At 42.8% G+C, this 21373-nt stretch overlaps 1 protein-coding gene across 4 annotated transcripts in view; it reads right to left on the minus strand.

The window, feature by feature from the left end:
* Window positions 1-21373, minus strand: part of LOC128694842 (kinesin-like protein KIF20B) — a 276960-nt gene that overhangs the window by 135533 nt on the left and 120054 nt on the right. For all 4 annotated transcript variants that reach the window (XM_070094293.1, XM_070094292.1, XM_053785169.2 and 1 more), the window contains exon 18: window positions 4931-5041. In XM_070094293.1, coding sequence (XP_069950394.1) covers window positions 4931-5041 — 111 coding nt within the window. The remainder of the gene's footprint in view (window positions 1-4930; window positions 5042-21373) is intronic.

Below are 21373 nucleotides of genomic sequence, written 5' to 3' on the forward strand. Positions count from 1 at the left end.
ATTTTAACGCAAAAATTTTGCCTCGACTATCGCTTAAAAACCCGACCAGCGCTATTCGTTCCGTACCATACGCGTCCACTTTGGCCTGAGCGCGACTCACTTGTCCCTTCGGTGCCAGTGTTCACAAGCCAGCCAGCCACCACGGTCGCTTCCAAACATACAACAACTGGAACATTTCATATTATCACAGCCTTTGTAGTGATTGCACCTGCAAAATAAGTCACCATAGGCCCCAAGAAAGCTTCTAATGCCAACCCTACAGCAAAAAGGGTGAGAATTACTCTGGAGATGAAGAAAGAGATCATTGCTAAGTATGAAAGTGGAGTGCGTGTCTCTGAGCTGGTCAGGTTGTATAATAAACCCCCATCAACCATCGCTACTATTGTGGGTAAGAAAATGTCAATCAAGGAAGCTGTTCTTGCCAAAGGTGCAGCTGCTGCTGCACCACAGTCAGCTGTTGTTGTTGCTGCACCACCATCAGCTGTATTACTTGAAGATGTGGAGAATGTGTTGTTGGTGTGGCTTAACGTGAAACAATTACCGAGAAACGATTAACCCCGAAGGGTTAGCCACCCAGGATAACCCAAGAAAGTCAGTGCATCATCGAGGACTGTCTAACTTATTTCCATTGGGGGTCCTTAATCTTGTCCCCCAGGATGCAAACCACAACAGTTGACTAACACCCAGGTGAACAGGAAAAAATGCCTGGAACTAGTGCTCATATTGATGAGGTTAGTGGGGAGGATGTGGAAGAGTTGGTGGAGGAGGACAATGAAGAACAAACCACTGATAAGCTGCTAGATCACCTTCAACAGTAAGAGGCCACACCTGAGGAAACTGCTCCGGAGGAGGGGAGAGAGAAATTGACGAAGTTGCCTACTTCAAAGATTAAGGAAATGTGTGCAATGTGGCTTAAAGTGCAAACCTTTTTTTGATGAAAATCACCCTCACACAGCTATTGCAAGCCGTGCTGGTGACTATTACACTGACAATGTTGTGAAACACTTTAGGATAAAGGAACGAGAGGTACAGGCCTCTATGGACAGATATGTTGTGCAACAGAAGTCCAGTGACTCTGAAGCTGGTCCTAGTGGCATTAAAAGAACAAGGGAAGTAACCCCAGAAAAAGACTTGCTGCCTCAAGTGCTAATGGAAGGGGATTCCCCTTCTAAACACTAACACCTCTCCCCTCCTCCCATCCCATCAATCATCACCAGATCTTCAATAAAGGTAAGTGTCATGTAACTGTGCATGTAATCTTCAGTTTGTGTTTATTAAAATTAATATTTCACGTGGTAAAATTTTTTTTTTTTCAATACTTTTGGGTGTCTTGCACGGATTAATTTCATTTCCATTATTTCTTGCGGGGAAAATTAACTTGACTAACGATAATTTTGACTAACGAAGAGCTCTCAGGAACGGATTAATATCGCTGGTTGAGGGTCCACTGTATTTCACCCGAACTTCCTCCTCCCTTAGTTTATACACTTTCACCTCCCTCTTCTTGTTGCCATTGTCCTCTTATCCCAACTATCTCTTACTCTAACTGTAGCTACAACTAGATAATGATCCAATATAACAGTTGCCCCTCTATAAACATGTACATCCTGGAGCCTACCCATCAACCTTTTATCCACCAATACATAATCTAACAAACTACTTTCATTACTTGCTACATCATACCTTGTATATTTATTTATCCTTTTTTTCATAAAATATGTATTACTTATTACCATCCTCTTCCTACACACAGCTCAATTAAAGGCTCACCATTTTCATTTACCCATGGCACCCCAAATTTACCTACTACTCCCTCCACAACATTTTTTTTCCCACTTTAGCATTAAAATCCCCAACCACAAGTACTCTCACACTTGGTTCAAAACTCCCCAAGCAATTATTCAACATTTCCCAAAATCTCTCTCTCTCCTCTATCCAGTGGACCCTCGACCAGCGATATTAATCCGTTCCCGAAAGCTCATCGTTAATCGAAATTATCATTAGTCGAGTTAATTTTCCCCATAAGAAATATCTCCTGCTATCTGTTTTTCGTTTATCCACACCAATAAGTCTCTCAACATCTTCTATCACTTGCGATCTCAGTTTTGAAAACATAGTTGCACCTTTAACAAGAACAGCTTCCTTGATTGCCGTTTTCTTGGCCACAATAGTAGCGACGGTTGATTGGGGTTTTGTGTACAACTTGGTCAGCTCGGAGACACGCACTCCACTTTCATACTTAGCAATGGTCTCTTTCTTCATATCCATAATTCTCACCCTGTTTGCTGTAGAGTTGGCACTAGAAGCTTTCTTGGGGCCCATGGCAACTTATTTTGCAGGTGCAATCACTAAAAGGCTGTGATAATATGAAATGTTCCGATTGATGATTAGAAGCGACCGCGGTGACTGGCTGGCTTGTAAACACTGGCCAGAAGTGGACGCGTCTCAGACGGAACGAATAGTGTTGGTTGAGTTTTTTAGCGCTAGTCGAGGCAAAATTTTTGCGTTAAAATGTATCGCTGGTCGCATTTATCGTTAATCGATGCCATCGTTGGTTGAGGGTCCACTGTACTTCTCTCTTTCCCAGATGCATATACACTTACTATAACCCACTTCTCACATCCAACCTTTATTTTACTCCACAATCCTTGAATTAATACATTTATAGTCCCTCTTTTCCTGCCATAGCTTATCCTTCAACATTATTGCTACTCCTCCTTTAGCTCTAACTCTACTAGAAACCCCTGACCTAATCCCATTTATTCCTCTCCACTGAAACTCACCCACCCCCTTCAGCTTTGTTTCACTTAAAGCCAGGATATTCAGCTTCTTCTCATTCATAACATCCACAATCATCTCTTTCTTATCATTCGCACAACATCCACGCACATTCAGACTTTCCACTTTGACAATTTTCTTCTTCTTATTCTTTTTAGTAATTATTACAGGAAAAGGGACTACTAGCCCATTGTTCCCAGCATTTTAGTTGACTTTTACAACACGCATGACTTAAAGGGGAAAGATTCTTATTCCACTTCCCCATGGATATGAAAGGAAAAGTAATTAGAACAAGACCTAAGATAAAATCAAAGAAAACTCAGATGAGTGTGTATAAATAAACATGTACATGCATGTTTAGTATGACCTAAGTGTAAGTAGAAGTAGCAAGAAGTACCTGTAATCTTGCATATTTATTAGACAGACAAAAGACACCAGCAATGCTACCATCATGTAAAACAATTACAGACTTTCGTTTTACACTCGCTTGGCAGAAAGGTAGTACCTCCCTGGGTGGCTGCTGTCTACCAACCTACTACACACGTATGTACTATTAATAATAATAATATTATTAAACTATAATATAATATAGTGCTTACTCATTACTTCCTTTAAAATATCTGTAGTCTTTATGTAGAGTGAGAGGCGAGTAAACATGATTAAATGAATAAACGAGAGAGAGAATGAGTGTAGAAGGTTCGCGAGTTTTGTAAACAAACTAGTTGCTGCTGCTGCTGCTGCTGTTGTTGTTAGCAGCCCAGACACGAATGGTTTTTGTTCACTCTGTCAAGCCGACTGGAAAAACATCTCATATTTATGTTAATTTATATGTTACATAGCATGTTTATTACATAATTTTGAAAAAATCATAGATAGATTAAGCAAAATGTCTATATTAACGTTTTACACACATTTAATGCACCACAGTGTGATTATTGTATTATTATTATTAATATGGCATCTTCAAGACCAATAACACACTCTTAATGATTTTAATGTGTACCTGCACACCAGCACTGGTGCAAAATGTGGAGTTCAAAGTAGTTAGGTTCATATTTTATTCTTTCTAGAGTGTATATCAGGATTTATGTTATTTATATTGTTTATTATGTCATATTAGATGAATTGTGACAGATAAATAAGCTGTATAGTGATTTTTTTTTTTTTTTTTTTTTTTTCAACAAGTCGGCCGTCTCCCACCGAGGCAGGGTGATATTAGCATCATATTGAAGATGTGACAACTCTGCTTTGCATGTAATGCCTGTTGGTTCATGAGTGGCTCTGAGACAGACAAGCAGACAAAGACAGACACACAGGTAGACAAAGACACAGGAAGACAAAGACAGACACAGACAGATATACAGGCAGACAGATACAGATTTGTGCACAACAATGAAAACAGAATTTGAGAGTAAGAGCCTTTCTTGCCTTCTTGCCACAATCTCCAGTGCAAAATTCATACTTCCTCTTAGGGACCATGGTAAAATTTACTGTCCAGTTAGTACAGTTCATACAGTATGATGCTGCTGATAGGGCAGGGTAACTCAAACTGATGCTGCCTGCATGGCGCATTGCCGCCGCGAGGATCGTCAAATATTGTACAGTGGTACGTATCAGCCAGCCCAGCCCAGCTGCTAGATGTACGGTCATAAGTCGAGTGGACGTTTGTCGAGCAGGTCATAAGTCGAGTGGACGTTTGTCGAGCAGGTCATAAGTCGGATGGTAGGTGTATATATTTATATTTTTTTTTTCTGTGTACACATTTGCTTCTTTGTAGACAAGTCAACACTCATTTCTATTATTGTTTGTCCTTCAACGATTCAGGGATTCACCTCGTTTCATAGACTTCATCACAAGCTTAGCTCTGAGCCTGAGACTACAAATAGAAAATTACAACAGCATCTCCAAATTTGCCACATTTCATACAATGCTATTTTTTAAAGCTGGTTAGAGATTACCTAAACATTTATCACTTTAAAGATTTCTTAAATTTAAATAACTTTAGAGCCAATTTCTCTAAAAATCTGCAGGACAGTTCCAAGCACTCGAGATCACCCCCATCACAATCATAAACTCATAGTTAGTTACAAGTTAGTAAATTTTGTCTAGTAATGACTCTGCTAACAAATAATTTAACATTTATAAAACTTGCCTGCTTAGTAGAATTCTGCTCACTTATCTCCAGCTGCTTTTCCAATTTTAAACACTCTTCTTCTTTCGTAATGAATGTTTCAGCTGCTTCTACAAGCATCTCTTTTAGTCCCTGAAATTTTTAAGAAAATATGGTAAATTTAAGATCAGAAAATATTAAATATTTTTAATGCTACCAGCAGAACACAAAAGGCAACAATTCAGGTCAGTGGTCACGTGTGGTCATACCTGCCAAAGCTCTTGGGAGTTAGCATGGGCTGTTACTAAGCATCATGGCTTGTTGTAGTGTTTTAGAATCTCAGGTTCAAGTGTTGAAGAAGGAGATTCTCCTTCTTCAGGAGGCAAATCGGAGGCTGAAGCTTTGCATAGATGAGTTTGGGAGTGTGAGGAGGATTTAGCTGGTAAGGAAAGAATGGTCACCAGCAGTGAAAGTGGCAGCCACTTTAAGTGGGAAGTGGTTCACAGTTCAGGAAGATGAGGAGAGTTAATAGAGAAGGTGTGAAAGTAGCAAATCGATTCTCTGTTCTCCAAGACGAGTGTACTTCAGTGGTTAGTGAGGTTGAAGGTACCACTGACTCCCCTGCTAATCAAGGTAAGAATATTTTAATAGTAGGCAATTCTCTGGTAAGATATATGGACCGAGCATTATGTAACACACAGAAAGGTCAGACAGTGTGCCTTCCTGGAGCTGGTGACAGTCAGCAGGTTGGATAATATGGCAGGTAATGGGAACAAGCCCATTATCTGCCCATTATCTTAGCACAGGTCAGCCATAGAAGTAGTTAGGTCTAAGGGAGGGATCCCAGTCATATGTAGCATCTTGCCTAGAAAGGGAGTGGGAAATGAATGGATGTCTAGGGCAATTGGTATAAATTGCTGGCTAGACAGGTACTGCAAGGAACTTGCAATCCCATTCATTGATAACTGGGACCTATTCTTTGGCAAACATGATGTGTATGCAAGGGATGGGGTTCATCTCTCTGGGGATGGAGTGGTTGCATTAGCCAATTCGATTGAGAGGGTAACTGATGACTTGTCTAGGAATTTAAACTGATAGATTATAGAGGAACGGGTGTTTGTGGTAAACAATCAGGCTGCAGCATTAGGATTAAAATCAGCAGTTATTACCAGGATACCTCAGGGATATGTATAAAAAAGGACAATATTCAAAATAAACTTGCCATAGAACAAACAGAGAGAGAGTAGAGGGCAACAAGAGGCTAGCTCCCTTAAGGTTTACTATACAAATAGTAGGAGTCTAAGAAATAAGATAGATGAGTTAAGATTACTTGCAAGTGTAGGTAATATAGACATTATTGGTATAACAGACCTGGTTCAACCTGAAAGATAGAGAAATGCCTTCTGAATGCAACATGCAGTTATAAACTATTCCACACTGATAGGGTCAACAAGAAGGGTGGTGGAGTGGCGATATCAGAAAATTTAAATTGTTGTCTTAGACATGATATAAGATTAGAAACATTGAACACAGAATCTGTTTGGCTACAGTTTCTCGAGGGACATGACAAAATAATTCTGGGTGTGATTTATAGGTGCCCAAACCTTGATAGGGAGTGCAATAAGCTGTTATGGGATGAAATTCAAAAGGCATCTAGATATGAAAATATTGTGATAATGGGAGATTTCAAATTCAGACAAATTGATTGGAACAATATGACAGGAAATCTTGAGTCTAGTGAATTTCTTGATACGGTTCAGGATTGCTTTTTAGAACAGGTTGTGACAGAACCAACTAGAGGAAACAATCTGCTTGACTTGGTTCTTGCCAACAAAGATTCACTAATTAATAATCTTCAGGCTTATGATAAGCTTGGGGAAAGTGATCATAAATCACTCGGTTTCAATATAGTATCATGGAATTACCCAGATAACTGCAATCAAATCTGTCCCAGATTTTTGCTTGGCCGACTTCATGGGACTGAAAAATTACCTGGGTGGGATAAATTGGGATGTCCTGACTATGGGTCAGGTAGGTGATCTTGGTTGCCAATATGACATTTTTCAGAGCATAGTTCTAGTTGCCCAGACAACTTTTGTTCCAAGTAGGGAAATTAGATCTAATAAAAATGATCCCAAATGGATGAACAATAGATTAAAACATCTCACTGGTCAAAAGAGAGGCATATATAGGTGTATCAAAAGAGGGGATGGGCAGTTAAGAAATCAATATATTCAATTAAAGAGAAATAAAGAAAGGAATAAGAAAAGCAAAAAGGGATTATGAGGCTAAGGTTACAAGAGATTCAAAGAATAACCCAAAAGGGTTCTTTCAGGTATACAGAAGTAAGATTAGGGACAAGATTGGCCCACTTAAGAGTAACTCTGGTCAGATCAACAGTGATAAGGATGAGTGTGAAATTCTCAATACCTACTTCCTCTCAGTTTTCACCCAGGAAAATACTAGATTATTATTTATTTTTTTATTATCACACTGGCCGATTCCCACCAAGGCAGGGTGGCCCGAAAAAGAAAAACTTTCATCATCATTCACTCCATCACTGTCTTGCCAGAAAGGTGCTTTACACTATAGTTTTTAAACTGCAACATTAACACCCCTTATTCCTGAAATAATAGATTACGTAGAACAGGATGATACACTATGCACAATTGCGGTAACTAGTGACATGGTCCTCAGACAAATAGAGAAACTAAAACCTAACTCCCCAGGTCCTGATGAACTGTTTGCAAGGGTGTTAAAGGAATGTAAAGAGGCACTTAGCATACCTTTGGCTAATCTTTTTAACATATCACTACAAACTGGCATACTGCCTGATAAGTGGAAAATGGCGAATGTAATACCTATTTACATGGCAGGTGACAGGTCCTAGGCTTCGAACTAGACTAATAAGCCTTACCTTCATAGTGGGAAAATTTATGGAATCAATAATTGCCGAAGCAATTCGTAGCCATCTTGATAGGCACAGATTCATTAACCCTTTGACTGTTTCCAACGTATAAATACGTCTTACGAGCCAATGTTTCTGACGTATTTATACGCATAAATTCTAGCAGCTTCAAATCAAGCAGGAGAAAGCTGCTAGGCCCACATGTGAGAGAATGGGTCTCCATGGTCAGTGTGCACCATATAAAAAAAATCGGGGAGCCAGTGGTGCATTGTGGGAATGCCATTTCAGTTGTCATTTTTCAGCATGTCTATTATTATTATTATTATAATCAAAAAGAAGCGCTAAGCCACAAGGGCTATACAGCGCTGCAGGGTAGGGAAGGAAGCAAGGGAATTGGATGGCAGAAGGGAGGGGGGATGATCAGCAGGTTACAGAAAACAGCGGGGCAGGGGATAGTACGGGGGTAGAGGGTAGCAAGAGATACAAGTAGAAAGGGCTGAACGTATCAAAATTTGTGGAGTAAGTCAGTCGTTGTCAAAAAGTCAATGAGAGAGTCCGGATGAAAGGTGGGTCCATCAGCGAGAAGGGAAGGTAAAGAGAGAGCAGCGGGGCGAAGACGACGACAGAGGTAAATTCTGCGTGCTCGTTGATAAAGTGGGCAGTCCAACAGAATGTGGCTGACTGATAATGGAGCTTGGCAATTCTCACAGAGAGGAGCAAGACGCCTCTCCATGAGATATCCATGAGTAAGACGAGTATGGCCAATGCGAAGACGGGAGAGAGTAGTCTCCCAACCTCGACACTGGTGATAAGAAGACGGCCAGTAACCTATACTCGGTTTAATAGACTGAAGTTTGTTGCCGAGCATAGTAGACCAACGTTGTTGCCAACGGGTGTGAAGGTGGGAAGATATTACAGCAAAATAGTCCGTACATGGAATACCTCTATAAGAAACTGGTAGGTCATGTACTGCTGACCGCGCAGCAGTGTCTGCCTGTTCATTGCCCTGTACGTCAACATGACCAGGGACCCAACAAAAAACAATATCTTTATGCTTAGTAAAGATGCGGCGTAGCCAAAGTTGGATACGGAGGACTAAGGGGTGAGGTGTATCAAATTTTTGTATAGCCTGTAAAGCACTAAGGGAGTCTGAGACAACCACAAATGATGACACAGGCATAGATGCAATACGGATAAGTGCTGTAAGGATGGCATATAATTCAGCAGTAAAAATACTAGCTGAAGATAGTAAATGCCCTTGTACGACGCTGTACGGAAACACTGCTGCGAATCCTACGCCGTCAGAAGACCTAGAGCCATCTGTGTACACAGCAATGGCATGAGAATGAGAGTGAAAGTGGTCAAGAAAAAGAGAGCGGGAAGCGACCGTAGACAGTTGGGCTTTCGAGCAAGGGAGGGAGAAAGAACAGACTCGAACAGCTGGAACTTCCCAGGGGGGTAGGGAAAAGTGAGATGCTACATGTACATAGAAAGGTGGTAGTTGAAGAGAAGACAAGAGCGAATGAAGGCGAAGAGAGAAGGGACGGAGTAAGCAGGGGCGGCGAACAAATAAAGAATGTCTACTAATATCAGTGACCATTCTATAAATGGAAGGATTGCGGAGATCATGAGAGCGTACATAGTAGCGCAAGCAATGGGCATCACGGCGATCGGATAAGGATGGAACGTTCGCTTCTGCATAGAGGCTTTCGACAGGGGAAGAGCGAAAAGCACCAAGGCATAAACGTAATCCTTGGTGATGAATGGGGTTAAGGCTAGAGAGAGTAGCAGGAGATGCCGCTGAATAGATCTGGTCACCATAATCAAGTTTCGATAAAATAAGGGTGGAATGTAGGTGAAGGAGGGTTCGACGATCAGCTCCCCACGAAAGATGAGCAAGGGTTTTAAGAAGGTTCAGCCGGCTGTGACAAGTTGCCTTCAGAGAGGTAATGTGAGGTTTCCAGGATAACCTACGATCAAAGAGGAGGCCCAGAAACTTGACTGTATCACGTTCAGGGATACGTGAGCCATAGAGGTACAAAGGATGATCAGAGATGACAGAGCGTCTAGTGAAAGTGATTTGGTGGGTTTTAGTGCTGGAAAATTTAAACCCATGTGTGGTGGCCCAATTGGAAACACGGTCGACTGCATGCTGGAGAGAAACTGTAAGGAGGTGACAGTCAGCGCCTGCACAGGCAATAGCGAAGTCATCAACATAGAGTGATGACCAAATATTTGATGGAAGACTAGAGGCCAAATCATTAATAGCAAGGAGAAAAAGTGTTGTGCTCAGAACACATCCCTGGGGGACACCTTCAGCTTGGATAAAGTCCGGGGAGAGCACATTATTAACCCGAACACGGAAATGCCTGTCAGTTAAAAAGTTCTTAAGGAAGGATGGTAGATTGCCTCGAAGGCCTAAGGAGTGGGCTTGGGCTAAAATATTATACCTCCAAGTTGTGTCATATGCCTTCTCAAGATCAAAAAATATGGCAATAACTGAGTGGTTATTCGCAAAGGCATTACGAACATACGTATCCAAGCGCAGTAAGGGGTCTATGGTAGAACGTCCCTTACGAAAGCCATATTGACGAGTGGAGAGACTGTTGTGTGTCTCTAAATACCACACTAAACGTCTATTTACTAGACGTTCCATTACTTTGCAAACTGCACTGGTAAGAGCAATGGGACGATAGTGGGAGGTTTCATGTCCCGTAGTGCCTGGTTTGCGGAAAGGGAGAACAATGGCGGATTTCCACAGCTGTGGAAGAACTCCTTGTGACCAAATAAGATTGTAAAGGCGTAATAGGACTGCAAGGGCTGACTGATGTAAATGTTGTAGCATACGAATATGAATGTCGTCGGGCCCAGCTGCCGATGATCGACAAGCTGAGAGTGTTGCCTCCAGTTCTTGAAGTGTAAAAGGCACATTATACTGTTCTTCTCTGAGAGAAGAAAAGTCCAAGGGTGCTAACTCTCTGGCAGACTTTGAGGAAAGAAATGAGGGGCATAGATGGAGTCCCTGAGAAATACGGACCAGATGATTGCCAATTTCATTGGCAACATCTAGTGGGTTTGCTATATCAACACCGGCAACCCGCAGAACAGGAGCCGGGTCAGGAGAATATTTACCACTCAGTTTTCGTACTTTTTTCCAGACTGCACTCATAGAGGAAGCAGAGGTGATGGTGGAGACATAATCTCGCCAGCAAGTGCGTTTAGCGTCACGGATGACACGGCGAGCGATCGCACGCTTCTGTTTAAAATCAAGGAGTCGCTCTGTGGTTCTATTGTACCGGTACCTGCCCCATGCAGCGCGTTTCAAACGTACTGCACGAGCACAAGCAGGAGACCACCAAGGCACGCATTTCTGAGAATGCCTGCTCGAAGTTTGGGGTATAGAATGAGAAGCTGCGGTGAAAACGGAGGATGAGAAGAGGTGTAAAAGCTCATCGATGGAGGACGAAGAAGGAACCTCTTTAAAAACAGTCAGGTGTGAGTAAAGGTTCCAATTTGCCCGATTAAATTGCCAGCGTGGGGTGCGAAGAGGTGGCGAATATGAAGGGGAAGTAAGAATGATTGGGAAATGATCACTGTCATGTAAGTCCGGGAGAACAGACCAAGTAAAGTCTAATGCGGCGGAGGAAGAGCAAACTGAGAGATCGATGCAAGAGAGAGTATGAGTCCGAGGATCAAAATGGGTGTGAGTACCTGTATTTAAAACATGGAGGGGGTGGGTGGCAAGAAAAGCCTCTAACTGAATTCCACGGGAATCACAGTGAGACCCTCCCCAGAGGAAATGGTGGGCATTAAAATCACCAAGTAACAGAATTGGTGGCGGTAATGACGAAACAAGGAAGGCAAAATCCGGAATAGATAATGCCCGAGAAGGAGAGAGATATAAAGAACAGAGCGTATACCACCTATGTAAGTGGATACGGGCTGCTGTGTAATGCAGCGAAGTATGAACAAATAGCTGATGGTACGGAATATCAGTGCGGAGAAGAAGGGCACTTTCATTAAAGGTCCCATCAGGAAAAGGATCTGAAGAATACAATAAATTATAGCCTGAGATGTGAGAAATAACAGCAGAGTGTAATTTTGGTTCCTGTAAGCAAACACCAACAGGGGCAAACTGGGAGAGTAACATCTGAAGCTCACCCCGATTACCCCTGAGGCCGCGTATATTCCACTGTAAAAAGGCCATGAATGGCAATGATAAAGATACTTGAAATCCGCAGGTAAGGGTTCCTACGGACTAGGAGGGTTAGAAAAGTCCACATGCGGAGGCAGTGGAAAATGTTCAAGCAGCGAAGGAACGGTGCGCTGTGAAGAAAGGAGTTGCGCAGATGGAGCAGAGGAGAGAGAAAGAGCGGAAGGTGGATCAGTGTCCATTGATGGTTTGGTCTCTGCAATATATTCAGAGATTGCTTCAAGTGTTTCAGAATTCAGAGATGTTGTATGGGAGACAATATTGGGAATGGTAGGGGGAGGATGAGTAAAGATTGGAACTGTATTGGACTGTACCAAGGTAGGGGGGGGCGAAAGGGTGGAGGGAACTGGAGAAGCGTGGCAGGGGACAGAAGAGACAGGAACCTGGGAGGTAGCAGAAGAGGAAGAAACTTGGGAGGGAACAGGGGAGGAAGGTACATTACGAGGAGGAGGGTGAACCTCTGCACTTGTAACTGAGCCAGTGAGAGGGGAAGAACTAGGGACAGAGACAGGGAGGGTAAAATGAGGAGGTGGAAGATGGGTAGGAGGTGTTACCGGACCTTTTTTTGACTTTTGAGAAGTAGAGGGACGATTGGGAAGAGGTGTCGTACGAGGTCTCGTCGATACTGAGGCTTGTAAGAGAGAACTCGAAGAAGCGAGATTAGACTGAGGCGTTGAAGTAGGGACGTCTGAGCCGAGGACAGCAAAAGGATTAGATACAGGAGTGATTATGGGAGAGGTAACCACAGAGGTGGGTGTAGAAGATGGGATACCAGAAGTGGGGGGACGTTTTGAAACACGGGAATAAGAAACACGTGGGAGTCTCCCTTGGAGGCGGAGATGAGAAACTGCCATGGCATAAGGGAGACCTTCTGTCTCTTTGAGGTAACGGATTTCCCGCTCGTTTAAATAGACCTGACAACGGCGAGAGTACGAAGGGTGAGCCTCATGACAGTTAAGGCAAGAGGGAGATCGATTGCAAGACGTATTAGAATGGTCATCGGCACCACAGACTGGGCATTCGGCGATAGATCTGCAATATTTCGCTGGATGGCCAAATCGCCAGCAATTTCTACACTGTTGTGGTGTAGGGATCACCTTTCGAACTTGTAACCGATGTCCTGCTATATAAACTGAGGATGGGAGTTCTCGGCTGTCAAAAGTTAAACGAGCCACATTGCTAGGGTATCGTCTCCGCCCACGGGCAGGAAGAACGTAAGTGTCTACCTTGAGGATTGGGAGATCTTGGAGTTCCAGCTGTTCTAGAATGTCGGTGCCACATGTCTGGAAATTTTGTTGAACTATGGTATGGGGCAGAATAACGGTACCACTACAAGAATTGAGGGAATGATGTTTTTCAAGGGTGACAGGAACAGTATCTATATGGGAAAGACGAGAGAGCTCACGAGCCTGGGTAGCATTCTGTACGGTAATGATGCGCGTACCGCTCTTAAGAGCATGAAAAGAAATATCTTTACCAACATGGCGTAGGAGTGCCTTGCCAATACTATGGTCAGAAAGATAGGCAGTAGAGGAAGTTGGTCGTAAAGTGAAGAATTTAGTCCACTGTTCAGTCTGAAACTGAGCGTGGAAAGGTAGTGAAGGACGTGTCGATCTTTTCTGAGAAGAACGAGAAGGTGAAGGTGGAGAAGTATCATCAGCAGGTAATTGTCGTTGACGTTTAGGCGTGGGACCAGAGTTGGTCCGACGTGGAACGGGTCGGCGATTTGAAAATTGCCGCACCGTAGAGGGAGAGGCCGGAAGCATAGTCAGAGGAGAGCGAAGGTCTGGTAAATCGAAGGAGTCAGTCGAGGCCTCAGTACCTGAAGCAGGTGAGGAAACAGCACCGGCAATAGGTACAGAGGCATGAGGAATGTCTGAAGAGTGGTCCAAAGACGAGGCGGGGTCAGAACGGGGTGCGGTATCAAGAAGGGGCCCGGGGGTACCAGGTTCATGGACTAGGGCTGCCATGGTTAGGTTACTTCTTTCTTTTTGTTTTTAAGAAAAAAAAAGAAAGAAGAAAAGAAAATAAAAATAAAAAAAAGAAAAAAAAAGGGGGGACCGGGGAGGGATAGTTCCTAGGAGGAATGAAAGGGCCAGAAATCTCCCTCCGCGCCCAAGAGGACTCGACACCGCTAGTAGCGCAGATGCAGCATGGAACCCGTGCCATACCCTACCCTTCATGCCAGTAAACCAGCAATCTGGGATAGCAACCTCACATCTGCCAAGCTACCTCGGTGGACAAAAGAGAGGGCGGCCGGATATCCGCCACAAAGCATACCTCCTTCAGCCACCACCCCCGGAATCCGAAAGGTGGCTTCCAGAGATACACCCGTCGCCCAAAAGACACCCAAAGCTACTCCGGGATACCGGAGAGGGATCGGGACATCCCTAGGCAATCCAGATTCCACGGCAAACCACGCCACCGCCAAGAAACCTCAACGGAATGGGATCGACCCCGGTGTCCTTTCCTCTACCTAGGAACTAGCGTGCCTGTGGGAGAAATCCCAAAGGACAAAAAGAGGAAGGGCAAAAGGGAGGAGTGGGGAGGAGGAGGAGGAAAGGAAAAAGGGGAGGATGGGGAGGATGGGATAGGGGAGGGGAGATTGGGGGGTAATTAGGTTCGGTCTGAGGAAGAAGACCGATAGGTCTAATTCCTCAGACCAAGAGCCTCTTCACCACGCCAAGGAGCCCCCCTTGAAGAGGTCAGCATGTCTAGTGGTAAGAAATATGTGATTCCCCAGCAAATCTGGGACTCTTCTCTTCCCAAGTGATGCTCTAACACAGATGGAAGTGTCAGTGAAGATCAATTTCATGATTTGGAGGAGTTTGAGACCAAAAGCAATGGAGGAGGAGGAGGGGGAGGAGGGGAGGAAGAGGAGGAGGAGGAGGAGGGAAGGAAGAGGAGGAGGAGGAGGAGGAGGAGGAGGAGAAGAGGAGGAGGAGGAGGAGGAAGAAGAAGATGTAATAATATTGTTCCCTTGAAGCAAGAAAAAAAAAAGTCCACCCCATGACAGTGACAAGATAAGGGGAGATAACATCTGATAAGAGCTGACTTTGATGAGCGTAAAGGAGGGTAATATTACATGACCATCGCCTCCCTTTGTTTTTGCTGGTACACAAACATTTCTGTCTGTCTATTTGTCTGTCTGTCAAGCTCCCTGTCTGTCCATCTAGCTCTCTGTCTCAGAGAGAGCCACAAGACTGTGTCATCACGTTTACTCACATCTTCAAGCAGAGTATAGCACTTTGTCTGGATTTCTTGGGTTATCCTAGGTAATTTACACTATGTATACTTGTATTTATGTGTACCTGTGAGACAGAGATAGGCAGACAGAAAGAGAGACAGATTGAAAGATATAGAATGAGGGAGAAAGATAATTAGATAGAATGGAGGAGGGGAAGCAGCATCCGACCCCATTGTTTTGACAGGGGTAGGGGTAGTGACTAATGAGACAATATGTCACTTTGACAGCTGCCGACTTCTGACTCAAAACAATTATAAGCCACACACTCGCACACAAGGAGGAGGAGGAGGAGGAGGAGGAGAAGGAGGAGGAGGAGAAGGAGGAGGAGGAGGAGGAGGAGGAGGAGGAGGAGAAGGAGGAGAAGAAGGAGGAGAAGAAGGAGGAGAAGAAGGAGGAGAAGGAGGAGAAGAAGGAGGAGAAGAAGGAGGAGAAGAAGGAGGAGAAGAAGGAGGAGAAGAAGGAGGAGAAGGAGGAGAAGAAGGAGGAGAAGAAGGAGGAGAAGAAGGAGGAGAAGAAGGAGGAGAAGAAGGAGGAGAAGAAGGAGGAGAAGAAGGAGGAGAAGAAGGAGGAGAAGAAGGAGGAGAAGAAGGAGGAGAAGAAGGAGGAGAAGAAGGAGGAGAAGAAGGAGGAGAAGAAGGAGGAGAAGGAGGAGGAGAAGGAGGAGGAGAAGGAGGAGGAGAAGAAGGAGGAGAAGAAGGAGGAGAAGAAGGAGGAGAAGAAGGAGGAGAAGAAGGAGGAGAAGAAGGAGGAGAAGAAGGAGAAGAAGAAGGAGAAGAAGAAGGAGAAGAAGAAGGAGAAGAAGGAGAAGAAGAAGGAGAAGAAGAAGGAGAAGAAGAAGGAGGAGAAGAAGGAGGAGAAGAAGAAGGAGAAGAAGAAGGAGAAGAAGAAGGAGAAGAAGAAGGAGAAGAAGAAGGAGAAGAAGGAGAAGAAGAAGGAGAAGAAGAAGGAGAAGAAGAAGGAGAAGAAGGAGAAGAAGAAGGAGAAGAAGAAGGAGAAGAAGAAGGAGAAGAAGGAGAAGAAGAAGGAGAAGAAGAAGGAGAAGGAGAAGAAGAAGAAGAAGAAGAAGAAGAATTGTTTGTTTGTTTGTTTGTTTTTGTAAACAAGTTTTGTAAACAATATATTGATAATTATGTTTGTGTGCTTATTGTGTTGTATACAACGAGTGTATATATATACATTGCACCTTACTTTGGTCTCATAGGCCACATAAGTTATGTGAAAAAATAAAATAGTGAAAAAGCAACAAACCTTCAAATACAAGTAAACTAAAGTTTACCGGGTGAGCGGCAGTCGCCGCTGTTGCCATACGCGGCTCATTTTCTGCAAACTTCACGGCTCTATATCTCGGTAAGTACCGATGGCAAAAATTTTTTTTTTGGACTAAAACACTCAGAAAAATAATCTTAACATTTTCATAAGAAAAAATAATTTTTTTTTTTTTTGAATATTTGGCGACATAGAATGACAGTTTCAGAGAGGGGCCTGAAACAGTCAAAGGGTTAATGAATCTCAACACAGTTTTACAAAGGGGCATTCCTGTCTTAGGAATTTACTAACTTTTTTCACTAAGGTGTTTGAGGAGGTAGATCATGGTAATGAATATATTGTGTATATGGACTTCAGTAAGGCTTTCGATAAAGTTCCACATCAGAGGCTATTGAGGAAACTTAAGGCACACTGAATAGGAGAAATTTTTCCTGAGTAGAGGCATGGCTGACAAATAGGCAGCAGAGAGTTTGCATAAATGGGGAGAAATCAGAATGGGGAGCACATCACAAGCGGTGTTCCTCAGGGGTCAGTGTTGGGCCCGTTGTTGTTCACAATTTACATAAACGACATAGATGAGGGAATAAATAGCGACATGAGCAAATTTGGTGATTACACCAAAATAGGCCGTCCAATTCATTCTAATGAGGACATTAGAGCACTCTAGGATGATTTGAATAGACTGATGCAATGGTCGGAGAAGTGGCAGATGCAGTTTAATATTGACAAATGCAAAGTTCTAAATGTTGGACAGGAAAATAACCATGCCACATATAAACTAAATAATGTAGATCTTAATACTACTGCTTGCAAAAAGGATTTGGGAGTTCTGGTTAGCAGTAATCTAAAACCAAGACAACAGTGCATTAGTGTTCGCAATAAAGCTAACAGAATTCTTGGCTTCAAATCTAGAAGTATAAATAATAGAAGTCCTCAGGTTGTTCTTCAACTCTATATATCCTTGGTTAGGCCTCATTTAGACTCTGCTGCTCAGTTCTGGTCACTGTATTACAGAATGGATATAAATGCTCTGGAAAATGAACAGAGGAGGATGACAATGATGATCCCATGTATCAGAAATCTTCCCTACGAGGACAGACTGAGGGCCCCTGAATCTGCACTCTCTCGAAAGGCCTAGAATTAGGGGGAATATGATTGAGGTGTATAAATGGAAAACAGGAATAAATAAAGGGGATGTAAATAGTGTGCCGAAAATTTCCAGCCAAGAGAGGACTCGCAGCAATGGTTTCAAATTGGAAAAATTCAGATTCAGGAAGGATATAGGAAAGCACTGGTTTGGTAACAGAGTGATGGATGAGTGGAACAAACTCCCGAGTACAGTTATGCAGGCTAAAACGTTGTGTAGTTTTAAAAATAGGTTAGATAAATAAATGAGTAGGTGAGAGTTGAACCTGACTAGTTTGTGCAGCTGGGTCTGATGCCATGCTCCTTCCTTGAGTGGAGGTGACCAGACTGGGTGGGTCATTGGGCTAATCCGGGAGGAGGAGGTATGGACCTGCTCCGCAAGGGTCAGTAGGCCTGTTGCAGTGATCCTTCTTTATGTTCTTATGTCTCCTACCAAGGCAGGGTGACCCAAAAAGAAAATACTTTCATCATTCAACATTTTCACCTCACTCACACAATCACTGTTTTTGCAGAGGTGCTCAAAATACAACAGTTTAGAAGCACATACATATAAAGATATACAACATATCCCACCAAAACTGCCAATATCCCAAACCCCTCCTTTAACCCTTTCAGGGTCGCCAGGCCCTCTCCGAGACTTGTTCTCAGTGTCGCCCAAATTCACAAAAAAAAAAAAAAAAAAAAAAAAAAAAAAATAAAAAAAAAATTTCTTACGAAAAGATACAGAATCTTTTCCCAATCATAACGACACCAAAAGTATGAAATTTGATGAAAAACTTACGGAATTATGCTCTCGCGAAGTTAGCGGTCTCGACGATGTTTTTGCATCGGTGATTTTGCCCACTTTGAGCTCTATTTTCGGCCAATCCCAGTGTACTAGTCGACAAAAAATCGTAACTATATAGCTAGAGCTCCATCTTTTCTATCGAATGAGTACAAGAAACCACCCATTTACCAATTTCAACTATCCAATAAAGTGGTCAGAATTTAGCAATTCTGCCAATTTCACACAAACTTCAAAAGATGCCAATTTCCGAATAGGGTCCAGAATAAACAAAGACATTCCTGGCACTAAAATAACAAGTTATCTGTTCGTTGGTCACATCCCCAGGCCCCTCTTATATTTCTTTGGCTTTCCACTTGGAATTTTTATTCTTACAAGAAATAGAAGATTTACCGTTATGCAGACTACTGCATTAGTGTAGAAATGGTATAAATAATATCAGCGCACTTGTGAAAGAATATTAGACTCACCAGCTGACGTGTATTGGACGCTTGACATGATTTGTTTACTTTTCAACTTTGGTAAAAGCCGAACATTTGTGCTACTTTGAGCTCAATCTCAAGGTACTTCCCATTGTAAAACCAGTCAAAATCATCACAAATTCTGTAAAATGTCTTCCATTCTATAAAATTAGACCAGGAAAACTAGAATACAACCATAAATACCATACGGAAATGCAGTTCAAAGTCGCTGTTTTAATCCAAAAACACGATCAAAGTTTTTTTTTTCTCATTACGCACTGTGTGCTGCAGGATTTTTTTTATGCTGCGCACACTGACCACATAGACGCATTCTTTCATATGTATGCCTACCAGCTTTCTCTCGCTAGATTTGAGGGCGATAGAATTTAGGCATACTAGTACGTCAAAAACGCTGGGGCATAAGCCGTACTAGTATGGCCGAAACCCTGAAAGGGTTAAAGCGAAGGCATTGTAATTCCCATTTCCAGGACTCAAGTCCGGCTATATAAAAATAACCAGTTTCCCTGAATCCCTTCACTAAATATTACCCTGCTCACACTCCAACAGCTCGTCAGGTCCCAAATACCATTCGTCTCCATTCACTATCTAACACACTCACACACACTTGCTGGAAGTCCAAGCCCTATGCCCACAAAACCCCCTTTACCCCTTTTCGTTGATGACCCTTACCCCGCCATCCTTCCACTACAGATTTATAAGCTTTCCATGTCATTCTACTTTGATCCACTCTCTCTATATGACCAAACCACCGAAGCAACCCCTCTTCAGCCTTTTGACAAATACTTTCATTAACTCCACACCTCCTAATTTCCAAACTCCAAATTATCTGCATAATATTTACACCACACATTGCCCTCAGACAAAGCATCTCCAATGCCTCCAACCTTCTCCTTGCTGCAGCATTTACAACCAAAGCTTCACACCCATATAAGAGTGTTGGCACCACTATCCTTTCATACATTCCCTTCTTTGCCACCATAGATAAAAAATTTTTGTCTCCACATATACCCTGACGCACCCCTCACCTTTTTTTCCTTCATCAATTCTATGGTTAACCCCATCCTTCACAAATCCATCTGTTGACACGTCAACTCCCAAATGTCTGAAAACATTCGCTTCTTCCATACTCCTCTCCAATTTGATATCCATTTTTTCTTTATCTAAATCATTTGATACCACCATCACCTTACTCCTATCTATGTTCACTTCCAACTACTCATCCACTACCCTTTGCAATTTTTCTTTAGAACCTCCCATAAGCCAAGTATCAGCAAAAATTAACCGAGTCAATTCATAGTTTGTATTTGATTCCCCATAATTTATTACCACCCCCCTCCCCCACACCCTAGCATTTACTTCTTTTACAACCCCATCTATAAATATATTAACCAACCATGGTGACATTACACATCCCTGTCTAAGACCTACTTTTACCGAGAAGTAGTCTCCCTCTCTTCTACACACCCTAACTTGAGCCTCACTATCCTCAAAAACTCTTTACAGCATTTAGTAAATTACTACCTATTCCATATACTGGCAACATCAGCCACACTGCTCCCCTATCCACTATCAGATACCTTTTCTAAATCAATAAATTCAATGAAAACTTCCCTATGGATATTTAAATACTGTTCACATACATGCTTCAATGTAAACACGATCTACACATCCCCTACCCACTCTAAAACCTCCTTGCTCATCCGCAATCCTACATTGTGTCTCATATCAAGTTTTCAATAATAACCCTATTGTACACTTTTCCTGGTATACTCAGTAAAATTATTCCTATATAATTTTTACAGTCTCTTTTGTCCCCCTTTCCTTTATATAAAGGAACTATACATGTTCTCTGCCAATCCCTAGGTACCTTCACCTCTTTCAAACATTTATTAAACAAAAATACCAACCACTCCAACACTATCTCCCCCTTGCTTTTGACATTTGTCATGATCCCGTCAGTTCAGCTGTTTTACCCCCTTTCATTCTATGTAATGCCTCAAGCACCTCCCCCATACTCACATCCTGCTATTTACTCCAAAAAGATATTGTACCTCCCTGGCCAGTGCATGAAATTACTGCCAAGTATGGCCAATGCGAAGACAGGAGAGAGTAGTCTCCCAACCTCGACACTGGTGATAAGAAGACGGCCAGTAACCTATACTCGGTTTAATAGACTGAAGTTTGTTACCGAGCATAGTAGACCAACATTGTTGCCAACAAGTGTGAAGGTGGGTAGCTATTGTAGCAAAGTAGTCCGTAAATGGTATACCTCTATAAGAAACTGGTAGATCATGTACTGCTGACCGCGCAGCAGTGTCTGCCTGCTCATTGCCCTGTACGCCAACATGACCAGGGACCCAACAAAAACAACATCTTCATGCTTGGTAAAGATGCGGCGTAGCCAAAGTTGGATATGGAGGACTAAGGGGTGAGGTGTAT

Source organism: Cherax quadricarinatus, chromosome 45, assembly GCF_038502225.1.
Source record: "Cherax quadricarinatus isolate ZL_2023a chromosome 45, ASM3850222v1, whole genome shotgun sequence".
NCBI classification, from domain to species: Eukaryota; Metazoa; Arthropoda; class Malacostraca; order Decapoda; family Parastacidae; genus Cherax; species Cherax quadricarinatus.